This window comes from Uranotaenia lowii, chromosome 3, assembly GCF_029784155.1.
Source record: "Uranotaenia lowii strain MFRU-FL chromosome 3, ASM2978415v1, whole genome shotgun sequence".
NCBI classification, from domain to species: Eukaryota; Metazoa; Arthropoda; class Insecta; order Diptera; family Culicidae; genus Uranotaenia; species Uranotaenia lowii.
Window position 1 is genome coordinate 177,781,503 of NC_073693.1, and position 17,266 is coordinate 177,798,768.

Consider the following 17,266-nt stretch of genomic DNA (forward strand, 5'->3'; position numbering starts at 1 on the left):
ACTTTTCATGCAACTTATTCTAAGCAAAATGTTTGTACAGCTTATTGAATAGCAAAGAAATCGTGATTCAAACTCGAAAAGGCTTGTAGCAAATCAATGCAAATTTAAAACGCCTAAAACTAGGGAGATATTTGTGTATTCCATAAAAATTTTAATGCTTCTTAAAAGCAATATGAATCCCCCTTAAAATGATAGAAATGAACAAGAAAGGTATTATAATTAAAATGATTTTACACTAGAACAAAAAGGCAAGAAAGGATCTTTTCAAAAAAAATTTTAAACACTCTTACAGCCAAATTCTTTTAAAATTTATTTTGTTGATTTATAAAGAATCTTTAACAACTTGTTCGTTTGTCTGTTACAGCCAAATTTTATATACCGAATTTAATGAGCACATGAAATCAGTGAATGTTATAGTTTCTTCGACTGTGGTGATTCATTCATGACAGTAGTTATTAAAACTTAAAATATCAATCATTTTTTCGAAGACAATCAATGAATAAATCTTGTTCTTTGAATTTTGAATATAATTTTTATAATATAATAATATGTCGAGAAGACTTAGCCCTCGCACGAAGTGAAACCTGTACGACGCTCATTAGACCGGTGGTACTCAACGGGCACTAGACATGGATATTGCTCGAGGAGGACCTGCGTACACTCCTAGTATTCGAGCGACGAGTGTTAACAACCATCTTCGACAGCGTCCAGTAGAACAGAATGTGGAGGTGGAATGTGAATGAACCACGAGCTCGCGCGACTCTAGGTTGGGTAGGACATGTTACGAGAATGTCGAAAACTATGTAAATAAAAAAAAAATTCATAATAATATTTCTCAAGCCGATAATTTTGATGGTTTCCATAAACATTAGTGTAACAAAATTGATCAAAACTTCAACTCAGATAAATAAACAATAGAAAATCATTAAAACTTTTATTGAAAATTGCACCTGCAGTTTGCAGAATGTCGGCTGTATTTTTCTAGACCCACAGATGATTAATCTGCTTGCGAGAAACGTGAAAAGGCATTTACATATTTCCGTTTTCGCTATTTTTTATTAACGAATAGTCACCGTTGATGAATTATAATATGCTTGTTCAATGGCATTTCGGTGATCGTTAAGGTGAACATTTCTTAAAGGAATAATAAAAGATTAAAGTTAAATGATGGAAAGATGAAGCAGATGCTTATTAGAAGGAAATTTATAGGTGTTGAAATTGAGCCAAGAGCATTATTTTATGGAAAGTTTCAGAAGTGGGTCTAAACTTTGTTCTGCATCAATTGACTGGCTGGGAGAAGTAATAGCAAGAGGCGTCATTGAGTTTGCCCATACAATCAACCCGATGGATTGACACAGCACGTGCTGTCCAATCGGACAAAAAGTCTAGAACGCAAACGAAAAATAATAGAACAGCGGAAAAAACAGCGAGAGGCTTTGGGAAGAATAACATCAAAGTGTTAAATTCCCATATCTTAACTACTCAAAAGTCAAAAAATTGTACATAATGTGACCCTTAAGTTAAAAGATTGGAAACATCAAGAAAAGTTGATTTTTCTTACTTATTACAGATAGTTAAACTAGGTTTCTTAATTGTTGCAAATTTGTTGTTTTATTGCACGAATGCAAAATGTTTAATCTAGCCATAAGAATAAGTTGTTTTTTTTTTTTTACAGTTGCTAGCCATTTTTTCTGTCAAGAATTTATACATCTGCAACATTTTTGAAACATGATATTATGACATTAAAAACTATAATACTTTCATTGAAAAATACATACACACTGTTTACACGATCCAATATTCGAAAACACGCTTTGAAACTGAATGATGAATTGTATTCATTATATAAATACTTTACTGAAAATACGAAAATACTGTTTTTCAGGTATAAAATATTTCGCAACGTAGAGGACTATGTCAAAAATATAAAAAATAAGGCATTTTCAAAATTTCAAATTTTTCAGATAAAAAATGATCCTATTTGTACCTTTATACACTTAAATTCTTTTTTTTTTTAATTGAACATGATCTTGAAGTTACAAATATTATTGCCATCGAAAAAAGGTGATTATTTTGCTTAATGCGAAATTTAGAACAGTTTTAATTAATTGTTGCAAATTTGTTACTTTACGAAACGAAGGGTTAAAACGATTTAAAAATAATTGAAACTTATTCAAACGTCCAAAGCTACAATTGCTACAAAGCTACAATTATAGTAATAATGTTAAAATCAGTCGGTCTTCAATGGAATTGCTTGCTCGCTATATTCTTCAAGTTTTTCCTTTCTTTATTTAATTTCTCAAGTTTTCGAAACACTTCTGCTAGCATCCCAGGAATCCTATAATCACATCGTTCAAGCTTGTAGGTCTTCAGATATAGGTACCGTAAAACGAGGTAACATTGATCACCGGGGTAAATTTGACCATCAATAAATTTTTCCACACAATCATCAATAATTCAGTTTATAATTTGAATTTTTGAAAACTGTTTTCAACGTTTGAAAGCCTATAAATTGAGTCTCAAATATGACAAATTTGGTTTGTATTTGAAATTTTTTCTGTTTAAAAAAATGTAATTACAAAATCTTCAAATATATATTATTTCCAGGGCTCGCAAACAAACAGTTCTTCTGATGACACCAAAAAGCATTAAGAAGCAAACGGGTTGTTGAATGTGATAGAACAACTTTTTTTCTTTCTATATGTACAGTTAGAGTGCTACTTTTATAGTCATTTAACGATAAATTTGTGATATTTAAAAAAATAAGGACATTTTCATAGAGTAAGCCCTTATTGCACAAATGGATAGGAACCCTATCAAATGGTTAACTTTGAAGAAAAAATGAAAATGAAAATAGTAGGAGGGCCAAGGGGAATGTTTAAAGGTAAAATTTCATTTGTATTTTGAAGCTGAAACTATTTAGCAATTGTTATAATTTTTGCCCCTTAATGTATGCAGCATCATTGTTCTTTTTTCGATTATGAATATTTTTAGAAGAAAACGTTAAAAAGCAAAGTAAAATTGATAAATTAGAGTTTGTAAACAATTATGAAGGTGTTTTGTATCCTTTATGATCAAGAAATTTCGTTAAAACCGTCAAAATGGAGACTGATCAATATTACCCCAAAGCACCAAATTCTGAACAAAGACGAAATCGATTTTCAAATCCAATTTAAAATAGTCTAATAATTTTCTGCAACTATGTTTTACGTTCATAGGAGTCCAGTACTGGTTTTAAAAATATGAAACATGCCATGTTCCCCTTAACAGAAAAAATGATCGAAAAATATTGAAAAAGGTGATCATTATTACCCCGGATTACGGTATACACTATTGTGGTTGGCTGTATTGGGGTCGACGCCACCAAATAAAGCTGATGAAAATTCGCAAACATGTAATAAAGTAACATCAACAGTGGTTGCATAATTTTGGATGACCCATTTTATTCTTTCCCCCCATAAAAACAATAATTTAAAGCGACTTACGCGCTGTGTTGCTTCGTTGACTTTGCTGGCCTCGATGTTTGATGAGTAGCGATGATCGTTTCCATACTCCCCTGAAGGTGCTCGACGCGCACAGTGGGATCCACCCAACAACTCCGCGCTTTCTGCAACCTGTCGGTTTAAATGCCGCACTGTTTTCTTGAGAACGACAACAATCGCGCACTCACTCTCCTTTCCAGCTGCTGTTGGTTTTAAACTTGGCACAACCCCCTGTGGATGCACTCCGGAGGCACAAAGCCGCATTCGCAATCCTCCACTGTCTTCCCGATCAGGAGAGCATATCAAAATAATAACTCAAACGTATCTCACCAAGATATTTACATCTCATTCAGTTATAATTTAGTACTCCAAATTTTCGGTTTTAAGTTTCTCCATTCTGAATTGTATCTTATTCTGATTGACAAACTTGAATGGGGTTGAGCTCATTTTCAATGATCAAGATTTTTTTCGGATTGTCCTAAAATAAAATGATTATATCTTATTTTGATATACGTTCAACTTTTTCTGAAACACGGACATCGAAGTCAACGGCTCAAACCTTACATTAACGAGTTTCGCTCAACAGATTCATAAAATTGAATCAAATTTTTGGGAAACCTGAAATGGGGCATGGTTTTACCAAATAATGTGGTTTATTGACCTTTCACTAGAAAATTTTCTCGAAGTACTCATATCTTGATAAGTTATAATTTTGATATAATTTGTTCTGTTCAATATCAAACTATGCTATCTGAATGAGATATTATCTTGATAGGAACATATCTAAAACTGATATAATTTAGCTATGGTCGTATAGATTTTTTGGTATAATTTGAGATATTTTAACATCCTACGAGTACTGAATTATAACTCATTTAGATAGAAAAAAAATAAGTATCAAAATATCTCATTTTGATATAATTTTGTTTTTCCCTCCTGATCGGGTTCGCTCGTCAACCTTTGCCGTCTCCGTTCGCTTGAACAACTCCGACAATGTCGTGTCGGATCACTCCGACAATCGTGATAGAAATCCAAATTATTCTTTAGTCGTGGCTGGACCGCAATGATTCCCTGCTATCGACTGGTCATCTACACCCAAAGGAATGCCGAGCCGAGATGGTCACACAGGCGTGTAGTAGCCGGGTTAGACCCAGCGTTACCACATATACAGATTTTTCTGTAAGTATACAGATTTTTTTTTAATTTTCAAACACAGAATCTGTATATACAGATTACAGATAATTGGAAATTTATACAGATTTCATACAGATTTTCAGAGAATCAAAGATTTTCCAAGATATATTTATTATACTTCGAGTCAATCAATAAAAATCAACTTTGATGATTGAATCAGCTATCAATTATCACGCTTGCAAATAAGGAATAACTTCCAGGTTTAAGTTCGGAACCGTTTTCAATGCAATACAACTAGCAAAGGGTTAAAGAAAGTTTTAAAACCTGTGTTTAAGAATCATAAACCAAAATTGGTCATAGCTTTATAGGAAATGTAATAATGACACGTTATACAAATCCCAACTGATTTAGAAGGACACAGATCGTGATATTTCACGGAATATATCGACCTAAAACTTTGTGTGACCTTATTTTTTCCACATAGCGTCCGTTACAATAAATCGGACAAAGTAAATAAAAAGCGGTTCGCGTATAACAAAAAATCAGGTTTAACACTGGTTTGGCAAGTCGCACAAATAGTAGCCTGCATTAATGAGAAGCGTAGTCCAAATGAGTGCGCTACGCATAATAAAAAAGGTCACCGTAGTTTAGCGTAAGTAGGTATCCGGAATGAAAACTTTTGATACAGATTTCAATACAGATTTCTGAGATTTTATACAGATTAAAAAGATTTTTTGGCTCGAAAATACAGATTTAAATGTGGCAACGCTGGTTAGACCACGTCCGGCTGGTGGCTCGTACCGAATACGACTGCCTCTCCGATAGCTCTGTGCGTTACTCGTTGTTCGTCACATTCATACACATGTATTTGTATGGAGGTGATTATTCTCCGGGTTGTATTCATAGGCGTGCATTCACAGGGTTGTCATCAGTAGTACGATACTACAAGGCGCACTTCCGAAAGAAAACTTTTCCGCTGACCGTCGAGAAGGCAGAGAAATTTCTCGATTCTTGATAGCGCTCTCCTACCGCTGATGTGCCAAGAAAGAAGCGAGGAGCTGGCACGTGTGTCAAATTCGGAAGCGTTCCGAGGAACCGATGGCTTCGACCAAGTCTTTCACAATTGCACCTTCGGCCAACGACACCGCGATGAAAAGCTTTAGCGTCCCGGCACAATGAAATGAGCCTTCCGTAGAGGTAAGCCACCCGTATAAAAAAGGGGGTCCTGAAGAGGATGAAATTTTCCCATCAGGAAGTTATCTTATTTGACTCCTAATTTGCTACTCACGTTTGACCCCTTTCTTCTGGCTTTGCTGGCACTTTTGCAAACAGACCTCGGAGTAACCGCTTGCTGGGTTTGTTTCCCGGCGGTGACGTATAATTGCCGGCTTTATCGCGAGCTACCTCCGAATAGGGCTAGGGATGAATCATCCCAGAGGATGAAAATCCCGTAAAAAAAAAAAAAAAAAAAAAAAGAGCTACCTCCGACCCGTTTGTTTCGGCCCTTTTTCTCCGCACTTTTGAGTGCACCGGAGCAGCACCGGATTCTCGTCGCTCAGTGGTGGAGCGAAATCTGTTTTGCGGGAACAATGGTTGGGTTGATGAAAACGGATATTTTGCACGGGATCTCGCTTACCTTCAGCGTTTTTATGTACGCGAAAATTGCTGCGGCTTCCTCCACCACTTTGCACGACTTTTTCCCCGGAAGTGTTGTGCTGTTGTGCTTGACAGCAGAAGTGTAACCAACATTCAAGCACCAACTTTTTCCGTGTTACGAATATTTGCGGTGCGTTTTCTCTATGTATTTGTTTGTTTATTTCACGACAGGCAGGGGTGTGAGAAACTAAAGCCCTACAGTAAAAGTGCGGCAGACTGAATTTCTGACCGATTCGGCAGCACTGAAAAAGCTTCTGTAATCCTTCAACACTGCCAATAACGAAAACATTCGCATGACTTCTTGTTCATGTGCAACTGTGTCGCAGATTGTGAAGTTGATTTTCGTTTTGTGAATATTATTTAATTTGTTCTCCGTTGTCCCGCATAAATCAGTATTATACAATAACGATTTCCATTATCTTCTTCCCAAGACACACGAAAGATAAGCTTTATAGTTTGGGATTATTAATGTACGATTAAGCTAGTCTTTTTTCCATCGAATGGAATCGTTTGGACGCACTTTACGATACAGCGAACGGGTCGTTAAGTAGAGTAACCATTCATTTTTTTTGCTTTTTTCTTTTTTCAAAACGGACGCAACCCGGGATATATGATACGTGTAATCTTTTCCTAATGATCCATTTAGAAAATGTTGATGATCGAACGTATCGCTGAATAATAATAAAAAGATACAAAACCACCTAGGTTGGACGATTCGGGTTATGATTGATAATTAATCACAAATTAAACACATCTTAAACTAAAAATTTGTTAGTTTTTATCAATTTTATTTCAATAGTAACATTTTCAACTGATACATTCTTATTTATACATTGATCTCGACACTGAATTAAATTTTGTTTTTTCTATAAAAGATCACTAATATTTTTTCAGCAACATTACCTATATATTAAATATAAATATAAAATAATATAATATAAATATTAAAAAGACATTACGTTGTTAATTACAAAAATTCATTGTTTTTCTTGCCACAAAAGAATCTCAATAAGAGTCCATTTTCTATGGGTAGGCTAACGAACCAATAGAGTTGCAATCGTCTTTCTATTAGAATAATGTTAATGTACTTGGGTTACTGGACACTTTTAAGCATCAATGGCTGTTCAAATTGATTCGCACTCTTGTTGTTCGAAGACACGCCAGTATATCAAAACGGGAACTTTTTGAGTATTGAAATCCAAATCCAGCCATCATAAAATCATTCGTCACCTTGCCTGTATGTGTCATGAAAACATATGAAAATCGCTGTCGCTCTCATCATCATTGTTATTAGGCCATTTAACAAATATTAGCTCTATGCTGTTCGATTTAAATTGATAATGAGGATTCTTGGAAAGGTAATAGAAAATTTCTTATGTTTTCAATACTAATATGAAAATAAAAAAAATCACACCTGATATAAATCGACCCTGTTTCTCGAATTCATACATAAAATTTAATCGTGTGGCCTACATTAATACGAAGAAAGTCCTAGATTTCTACTGAAGAGCTGAAACAAAATAAAATAAACAATAATGAAAATTGGAAATTATAGTCGTAATTTCAAGCTGGATTTCCGTCACGCATGAGAAAAAAAAATTAACGGAATTTTGTATTTAAAGCTTTGCATTAAATATCTTGTAGCAAATGAGGTTAGTGATACCATGACAATCACGATAATTCACTCCTCATTAAAATTTTAAAATAGATTTTGAATTCTATTTGGAATTCTTAAATGGATGTTGAGCTTTTAATTTTAGTTTAACATTCTTATGTGTTACTATTTTGTTCTTCTTACAGACTTTTTTTTTGTTAATTTATTATTTGCAAAAATCGAATCTCATTCTCAAGTCCAATTTTGATTTTGATCATGTATAAAATGTAACGTTTACCTTGCTGTAAAAGATGCTCCTTCGAAATCCATCTGTGTATGTATTCTGTATATCCAACGTACATGGGATGAATGGTGAGCCAAAGGCAAAGCTTGCAGGGACAGGGTAGCTTGGTGGTATTCGATTTGTACAGCTTCAGAATCCAGTTACTGTTCCCACCGAACAAAATCAAACCTGTCTTTGGATTCCTGTGCCATTCCATCGACTATGTTCCTCTCCAGCTGCAGGTAATTATTTTTGGCCTTCGAAACAAGCCAGTGCCGAGAACCGGATGATGCTGATTGAATGTTAGCCTAGCATGAAAAAAAAACAATAAATATGTAAAGAATACATATTTCTATTTACATTACACATCAATACATAGGGAAAATCCGGAACAATCTTTCGCGTGACACTGGAACAAACCACCGGAACTGGATCCTGTGCGTTGCCACCGTAACTGGACCCTGTGACGTTGCCATCGGTTTTCTACTGTGGCTCCTTTGGACATGTGCACGGTGAAGGGGTTCATTGGGATTTTTTCTTCCTATTAATTTTGAATCACCTGCGGTAGTCTTCAATACTAGGTCTAATAATGCCATCCATAAATTGAAGTACAGGGAAGACATCCAGACACTTCTAGACAGTTCCTTTTCTTCGGAAGGTTCTTTCATCTTAAAGTTTTGTACCTTTTTATACTGATGTTGGATGTTAATCTTCCCTCGGAGATATTTTCCACCTCCGCTGGGGGATAACGGCACTGGTACGCTTAATATTGTACACATTCACACCAAACAAATTCCCGGCCTTTCCAGTTCACCTCCAGCCGGAAGATTGTGAACGGCAAAGTATCTGAAATTTGATAAAAAGAAAAGAAACAATAAAATGAAAAATTAGGCATGTTACAAAAAAGTATTACGAACTTTGTGCCTTTAGTGCGAAATCGTAGTACTTACCACCAGTACGAATATTTGCGGTTTCCAATACTGCTTCCTTCAGGTAGTTCGATTTAACTTGAGTGTTGAATATTTCACGAGGAAACGATTTTTCTTCCAATCAGATGTCGGAGAGCTAGCTCAAAAACGCCATTTTCTATTTTGTTTGCGAATGATGCAAATATAGTTAAGACACGAATCAGATTTCATGGATCACAAACTGTATCTTCCAGCAATAATTAGTTATCATTACAAGCGGAGGCGCATCAAGAATGAAAATTTCTTAAAAAATTAGATGATTTAAAGACGATAACTTGTATAGTCACTATTATGGTAATCATAAATTAATGATATTGACGATTCAGTGTATGATATTTGATTATGCGGGGTGTCAATTGTTAAAACATAAAATTAAGTGCTTCTTTCCGTTTTGCTCCAATGAATTTTCTCTGCATTCTTGATTAATTTCAATAAAAAAATTGAAAGTCACAGTCACACAGATTGCAATACCTGCCACGAATTTGAAATGGTAAAAATGGTTATGCTCGATTGGAACGACTTTTGACAGTTCGATTGGAACTCCGCGATGACAGTCTGCCGCACTTTTATTTTATAGGGCTTTATGAGAAACGCATTCAAATCTTGGTTGCACGCTTTAAATTGTTTATGGGGAAATGGGTAAATTATAAATTGTTTGCGATTTCGCTCAAATATCGTATCCGAAAATAATGAAAAATATTAAATGTAACAACACATTAGGAGGCAGCCAAATGAGTCATGTCGAATTTCGCAAACCAACCATATATGTACATTTTGTTCTGGTGTTATCCCAAACAAATTTTTTTTTTCACAAACAACGACTTTCTGGGACTAAGTCGGTTTTCCGAAAAAGGGCCGAAAAAGTCCCAGAAAGTCGATTTTCGTCCAAAAGTTTTATTTTTAGCTAACAACAGATCTCGACGATTCATGCATTTCTTAGTCGTTTGGAAACAAAATTAAAATTTTGATTTTCTCGATTTTCTTTGGACCCCCCAAAATACCGATACTTTGAGCGCTTTGAGGCACTCCTTAATCTAAAGGGTGATACGGTCAAAATTTGATCAAGGGAAAACGCGTGTAAATCTGTGAAATAGTATATTTAAAAAATCAAATTAAATTTCTTTTTCAAGTTTAATTTGTATAAAATTCAGGGAAAATATTTAGTTAGGCTTACACTTTTCCAAATCCGAATTGCCGGGCCATACGCTTAACCCCTGCCATCAGATTTTGTACAGCCACCTTGTCCACCTTCTTCGCCGCAGAAAGCCAGTTTGCCTTGAACTGGTGCTCGTCCTTAGCAGTTTTTTGGTCTTCTTTAGGTTCTGCTTGACAATAGCCCACTATTTCTCAATTGGGCGGAGCTCTGGCGTGTTGGGAGGGTTCTTGTCCTTGGGAACCACCTGCACGTTGTTGGCGGCGTACCACTCCATGGCCTTTTTACTGTAATGGCAAGATGTTAAATCCGGCCAAAACAGTACGGAACAACCGTGTTTCTTTAGGAAAGGCAGCAGACGTTTATTCAAAAACTCTTTCACGTAAATATCTTGGTTGACAGTCTCGGAAGCTATGAAAATGCTGCTTTTCAAGTCACATATACAGATGGCTTGCCAAACCAGATATTTCTTCGCGAACTTTGACAGTTTCATGTGCTTGAAAATATCTGCTACCTTTCCCCTTCCTTTTGCCGTATAAAATTCCTGTCCTGGAAGCTGCTTGTAGTCGGCTTTGACGTAGGTTTCGTCGTCCATTACCACGCAGTCAAATTTCGTCAGCATCATCGTGTACAGCCTCCGGGATCGCGCTTTGGCCGTCGTATTTTGTTTATCATCGCGATTTGGAGTCACTACCTTCTTGTAAGTCGAAAGTCCGGCTCGTTTTTTGGCTCGATGCACGGTTGTGGACAATACACCCAGCTTATTTGCGGCATCTCGGAGAGAGAGGTTAGGGTTTCGCTTGAAACTACCGGAAACCCTCTTTGTCGTCTCAGCGGCTTCCGGTTTTCGATTTCCCCCCGATCCAGACTTCCTGGCTGTCGACAAACGTTCCCCAAACACTTTAATTACATTTGTAACGGTTGATTTGGCAACTTTTAGCAATTTTGTCAGCTTTGCGTGCGAGTAGCTCGGATTTTCGCGATGCGCGAGCAAAATTTTGATACGCTGCTCTTCTTCCTTGGACGGCATTTTGACAACTGAAGAGTGAATTCCAAAATCAAAATAGGAGCAACATTCTACACACACACCTTCAAAATGAGGGGTGTTCAGGTTTTTTAAATGCAAAATAGAAATACGTCAAGTTGATATTGACCAAATTTTGACCGTATCGCCCTTTAAGTCGGCTTTCCGAAAAAAGTCTCATAAAGTCAACTTTTGCCCAAAAAGATTTTTTTCGAGATAACAGCAGATCTCGACGTTTCATGCATTTCTTAGTCATTTAGAAACAAATTCAAAATGTTGATTTCGGATATAACATTAAGTTTAAAATCAGATTTTAATAACTATATGTTTGCACACAGTTCCCTTTGGTCGAACCAAAATGTTAGAGAAATTACCATGCACTATCTTTTAACTGGGTAGTTTGTTCTAAACATAGAAGCCTACTTATAGGCGCTTTACGAGCAGCACATAACGAGTAAGGCCGGTGCTTGAAAAATGATTGTTTTCGTTGAGCCAGAGTGAACCGAGCCATAAAAGTTTCCCACATTCTCAATGAGAAATATATAATTTTTTAACTCACCGGTTGTGTTCTAAACGATAGTACGCAATAAAAGTAAACTTCTTTTATCATTGAAAATCAAAAATCCTTCTTTTCTAATAGATAGTTTGAAAAACAAGATTCAAGGAACTCAGTACGGTTTGGCTGAGCGAAATTTAATTCAAATGCTAAAAACCGGCAAAAGAAAGTTTTAAGTTCTAAACGCATTGAAGAACATTATCGAACCGAAAAACCGAACGGACTGAAGATAGTTTCATCAAATTTTTTGAACTTGGCTTTCAGTCTGGTCGAATCCCGACCAAATAGAAAGACAAAAGTATTTTTTAGATTTTGAATTTGTATAGAATTTAAATAATTGATAGAAATTGAAACAGCATGATCATATAATTTATTTTGGATACTTACGTTTTCTCATCCCAACAGCTCTTCGATACGGTCAAAAAGGAAAAGGGTATCGACGCACTACTAGCAAAATGTGTGGTGATAGGTGGCGATGTGATGGAACCGGACCTGGCAATATCCAACGCCGATCGACAGTTGGTCATAGAAAACGTATCTATCATCTACCACTGTGCCGCCACAATCCGATTCGATGAAGCCCTCAAGAAAGCAGTCCTGCTGAACACCCGGGGTACCAAGTGTATGGTCGAACTGGCGAAACAGTGCAAAAAGTTAGAGGTAAAAAGCACTTTAGGTTTTCCTAAGATCTTTTGATCACTAATAACATTTTGTTTTTCTAGATGTTTGGTTATGTCTCCACATCATATTGCCATTTGAATGTAAAATTCCTGGAGGAGAAACCATATCCACCACCGGCAGATCCACATAAGGTTATCAAAGCCATTGAATGGTTGGAGGACGACGTGGTCGATGGCATGACCAGAAAGTAAGTATGAGCGCAATGAATCAGGCCTAAATTTTTCTTGATACTATAAAATCTGAGCATTATTTTAAAAAGGGTAGATAAATTACCAATCGGACAACATAAATGCGGGCAATGATCAAATCATTGACCGCATTTTAATCGTTTTGATCTGTTTTATCTGAATTCCCATGCCTTGTCAATGCAAGGATAGTCAGAAACACAAAACATTGTCGATCATTATATTGATAGTATAAACTCAGGCGTTTACTTATCCACGATACGCAGTTTAATATGTGGCATTATGAGGATGAATTTAACTTTTTATCCCCAGTAGTATAATAATTTACTTAAGGTACACCGGGAAGTGTGGACGCGGGGTAAGTGTGGACGATGGCTATTAAAACAATAGGTGGTGAGCATTATTTTTTCAAATTTTAATGCAGAATGTTCAATTTACTTGTGATCTATCCAATAACGGTGAAAAAGATACGATTCAGACAATAACGGATGTTTACAGCGACTTTTTGGGAATTTTCTATTTTCAACTACGATGTCGAGTTGATGTGCATCTTTTTCTATTGCAAATTTCTCGTAAACTAGCTGGCTCATGGCGACAAACTCCACATTGAAACAATCCTTACTTTCCAAACAACCAGTTAGGAAAAGAAATGGCTGTTAAAAATGAAGAAAAAAGAGTTTATTTACAAAAATCTAAAACTTTGTCTCCAAACCCTACCTGGGGTAAGAGTGGACGGCTTTAAGAAGACTTGATGTTGACACATTTTTTTCAATTTTCTGTCCTTCGTCCAATAGAATTTAGCTATATTTAGCATTCGGATCATGAAAGCTGGGTAAAGTACTTGTTTGTTCTGTGTTTTTGATAAAATCGGATCTCGTGAGTTGCAACATAAATAACACACAATCAGGGCCGTAGGAAGAACCGGCTCATAGGGGGGGTTTTGATGACAAATTTTTCCCAATAACATTTTTGCTTAAACAATGCCTACACAAGTGAAAAATTGTATATGTACTTAGTGCAAATTATTCAGATTAAAGTTATTTTGCATTAAAAGTTGTTTATTTTTTAAAGAGAAGCCAATTTGGTTTATGAAGCTTTCAAAAATATGGGTACTTGTGATATAGTTCAGTTGGTAAATCAGTTGCCTCCTGAGCTGATTTCCGTGAGTTCGAGCACAAGAGTAAACATCAATCACAGTTGTTCCAGATAGGTTTTCCAATATCTGGTGCGCCAACTGCATCGAGAATCGAAACAAAAAAAAAGGATTTTGAAACTTTATTCAGAAGCAAGCTAATTCTTCTGAACCATAAGCATAATCATTTTAAGCATTGAGTGAAAATGTATCAAATATTCAGAAATAAAAGTAAAAAATAAGGTTTGCGGTTCAAATAATTTTTTTTTACTGCTCTTGTAAACTCGATTAAAATTTAAGACTTAGTTAGAACATTTGATTTTGAAGAATCTGCAATCTATGTAAATTTTGTAAAAAAAATTCCAAATGAATTTTTACATAAGGATTAAAACAAGTTCAAAAATTATCATTTCATCAGGTTTGTGTTTCAAATCTGACTTTGGTGAATTTAAAGTTTTTATTTTGAATCAAGAATCAATGTTATGAAACTCGAATCTCCTTCAATATGAATCCCTGATGAAATTTTAGCATCGATATTTTAATATTGGTCATAAAACTTAAATTTGAGCTTAATCTGAATACAAACCTAGAATTTTAGTTCCAAGTCTGAATTCTGCATTTTGAACCCAAATTCTAAGCTTGAATTTAAATTCCGGATAAGAAATCCTATGAATTAGAAAACAAATACTGAAATTTGTATCAGAACCCTTGACCATAAATCTTTTTTTTTTATTTTAAATTTATGGTTTTCAATATATTTTTTTTTCAATTATTTATTCGTATTTTATCTTGAAAAATTTTATAGAAATTGTGAATGTCGAAATTTTAACATATTTTTAATTTCTGGACTCATGAAACTTTCTTATGATTCAACTCTGCACATAAATTGAGAATAAAAATTTCAGATCCAAATCTTAAAAGTGGTTTGAATATCGAATATTGTTTTTCATATTCCGAAATTCAGAGTTTTGAATATGGAAAATTCATCACATTTTAGATTGAAATGCAAAACTTATGTAGAATCAAGTATCCGGGCTTGGCAAATCCAGGCAATTTTATCCTGAAACCTTGCGAAATAAGGGCATATTGTTTCAAGTTTTTCTTAAAAATCCGTCTAATATGCAGGCAAATTTCGGAATTATTGCTCTGAAATAAAAAAGAAAAACACACGGAATACTGTTTTTAATTTTTTCGAAACACAGCAGGCTATTCAGAATCATTACAAAAATCAGGCTTCCAAAAAATCGTTTATGTTTTTTTGATAAAATTTGATTAAAAAAAATGATTTGGAGACAAGATACATGATTCTAACAACTCAATTGAAATTTTCGTTCGATTTTGCAAATAGAGTGAGAAAATCTGGCCCAAATCCGTACAATCTAGTAAGCTTAGTCTAACTTTATTGGGATTCAATATTTGGGACTCAATTACTATCAACAAGTGAGAATTTTTTTGAAAAACTGTTGTAGAATTGTGGTCCTGAAATGAGATTTCGAGGTTTTGGAGTCCAAATTTTTACTCTATTGTTACTCTTGAATCATTTACGTAGTTCATCAAAATTTGATTAGAAAATTCAAATTTTATGTTGAGTACCGAATATCACTTGGCATCTTCAGACCTTCATGGGGGGGGTTTAACCCCCAAAACCCCCCCCGTTCCTACGGCCATGCACACAATAATCATTGAAAGATGTCTTACGTATAGTATCATGAACTTTTTTCAAAATTTTGGACGGTTCGAGCAATAAAATATCGTATACAACCAAGAAAACACAAATTTGTTGAACATTTCCTGAGAAATCAAAGGGAAAATCTTCCGTCTACACTTACCCCATAAAGCAGGATAAGTGAAGACACCAGCCTGCAGTCGATAACAATTTACGTAATAACTTTTCTCGCTTTGCTTCTATCAAGCTCATCTCTTCAGCGTTTGTAAACAACATGTTCTACATCACATTAAATGTAATTTGATCAAAATTGCTTCACTGCTGATTTTTCAATGATTTTCGAAAGTTGAACTATACGAAAAACCGTCCACACTTACCGCGGTGTACCTTATTCAAATTTCCATGTATGTTCTAACAGATTTCTTCAGTAGATTTTTTTTTTAACAAACTGAATCTTTTTTTCTTTGAAACATCCATAAACGCCGAATGCTCAATCAACACGGTGAAATCAATTGTGACTTCAAAACTGTTTCTAAAAGATTTCTTTTTTTCAGGATTCTTGGGGATTGCCCCAACACGTATGCATACACCAAAGCTCTGGCCGAGGCTCTCGTGGTCGAGGCAATGAATGACATCCCGTGCGTCATCTTCCGCCCGTCGATTGTCCTACCGACTTGGCGTGAGCCGCTTCCCGGGTGGACAGACAACATCAACGGCCCAGTCGGAATGTTGATTGCCGCCGGAAAAGGTGTCGTGAGATCAATGTACTGCAGCTCCCAGAGCTACGGCGATTTTCTTCCGGTAGATTTCGGTGTCAGCGCGATATGCGTGTGCACCTGGAATTTCATCGGACGGAAGTGAGTATTTTTAGGGTCCTCTTCCTTCTTCGACTAAGCGACCGACCGCGTGTCAGGCTCGGGCATAACGAGCAGGAATGAAATTTTAATTTAATTAATGCTCATTATTTTGCACATTACCGCAGGGATTACTCGCGAAATATTTATCATTTGGTAAGCTCGGCTGAGGTTAAACAATCGTGGGAGGAAATCATCGAGCTTGGCAGAACCATCACTTGCACCAAAGTGCCACTGAATGGCGTCTTCTGGTATCCGGGAGGCAATATGAAGAAGCACAGATGGGAGCACAACCTGGCCGCTTTATTCTTCCATTGGTTACCGGCTGTGCTTATCGACTGCTTACTCTACGTACTTGGCTACAAACCTGTGTAAGCGCGCCCAGCAAGCATGTTGCGAAATTTACAATTACCATCAATCTGCTCAGCTGCTGTGTACGGTTGAATTTTACCAACCACCCGCTCATTATTAATCGTTTCAGGCTCTGTCGTGTGCACCGAAGAATCGCCAAGGGATTCGAGGTACTTGAATACTACGCCAACAATCAGTGGGACTTTGACAATACCACCGTTATGCATTTGCGAGAAAAAATCAACGACGTGGAAAAGGTTAAATTTAAAATTGATGCGGACGGTAAGGGATTTCGGGCAGCAGTGTTTTTTTTGGAAATTACACATTAATTTGTACGAATTTACCCTTTTCAGGAGTCGTGATAGAAAAATATTTCGAGGACTGTATCATGGGTGCTCGAAAGTTTATCCTGAACGAAACCGATGACACCATTCCAGCCGCCAGAAGGCATATGCGAATGTAAGTAAATTGTTTGATTGATTGAAATCACATTAGGAAAGACGGAGATACAGAATCTGTAGCTCTCATCTGATGAGATTCTAGTCGT

At 35.9% G+C, this 17,266-nt stretch overlaps 1 protein-coding gene and 1 long non-coding RNA gene across 4 annotated transcripts in view; one reads left to right on the plus strand and one right to left on the minus strand.

The window, feature by feature from the left end:
- The window catches only part of LOC129754628 (putative fatty acyl-CoA reductase CG5065), a 76,508-nt gene that overhangs the window by 53,614 nt on the left and 5,628 nt on the right, over positions 1-17,266 (plus strand). The window contains exons 4-9 of the mRNA XM_055750792.1: positions 12,256-12,510; positions 12,573-12,718; positions 16,069-16,371; positions 16,497-16,739; positions 16,850-17,001; positions 17,073-17,178. Of these exons, the coding sequence (XP_055606767.1) occupies positions 12,256-12,510; positions 12,573-12,718; positions 16,069-16,371; positions 16,497-16,739; positions 16,850-17,001; positions 17,073-17,178 (1,205 nt within the window). The remainder of the gene's footprint in view (positions 1-12,255; positions 12,511-12,572; positions 12,719-16,068; positions 16,372-16,496; positions 16,740-16,849; positions 17,002-17,072; positions 17,179-17,266) is intronic.
- LOC129754629 (uncharacterized) lies at positions 6,698-9,422 on the minus strand. Of its 3 annotated transcripts, none has more exons than XR_008739049.1 (3): positions 9,100-9,422; positions 8,165-8,995; positions 6,698-7,782 (listed from the first exon to the last, which is right to left on the minus strand). It is a non-coding gene; the product is annotated as an uncharacterized LOC129754629 (long non-coding RNA). The 3 variants fall into 3 exon arrangements; XR_008739050.1 differs by having other exon boundaries at positions 8,165-8,457; positions 8,525-9,422; XR_008739051.1 differs by having other exon boundaries at positions 8,165-8,457; positions 8,515-9,422.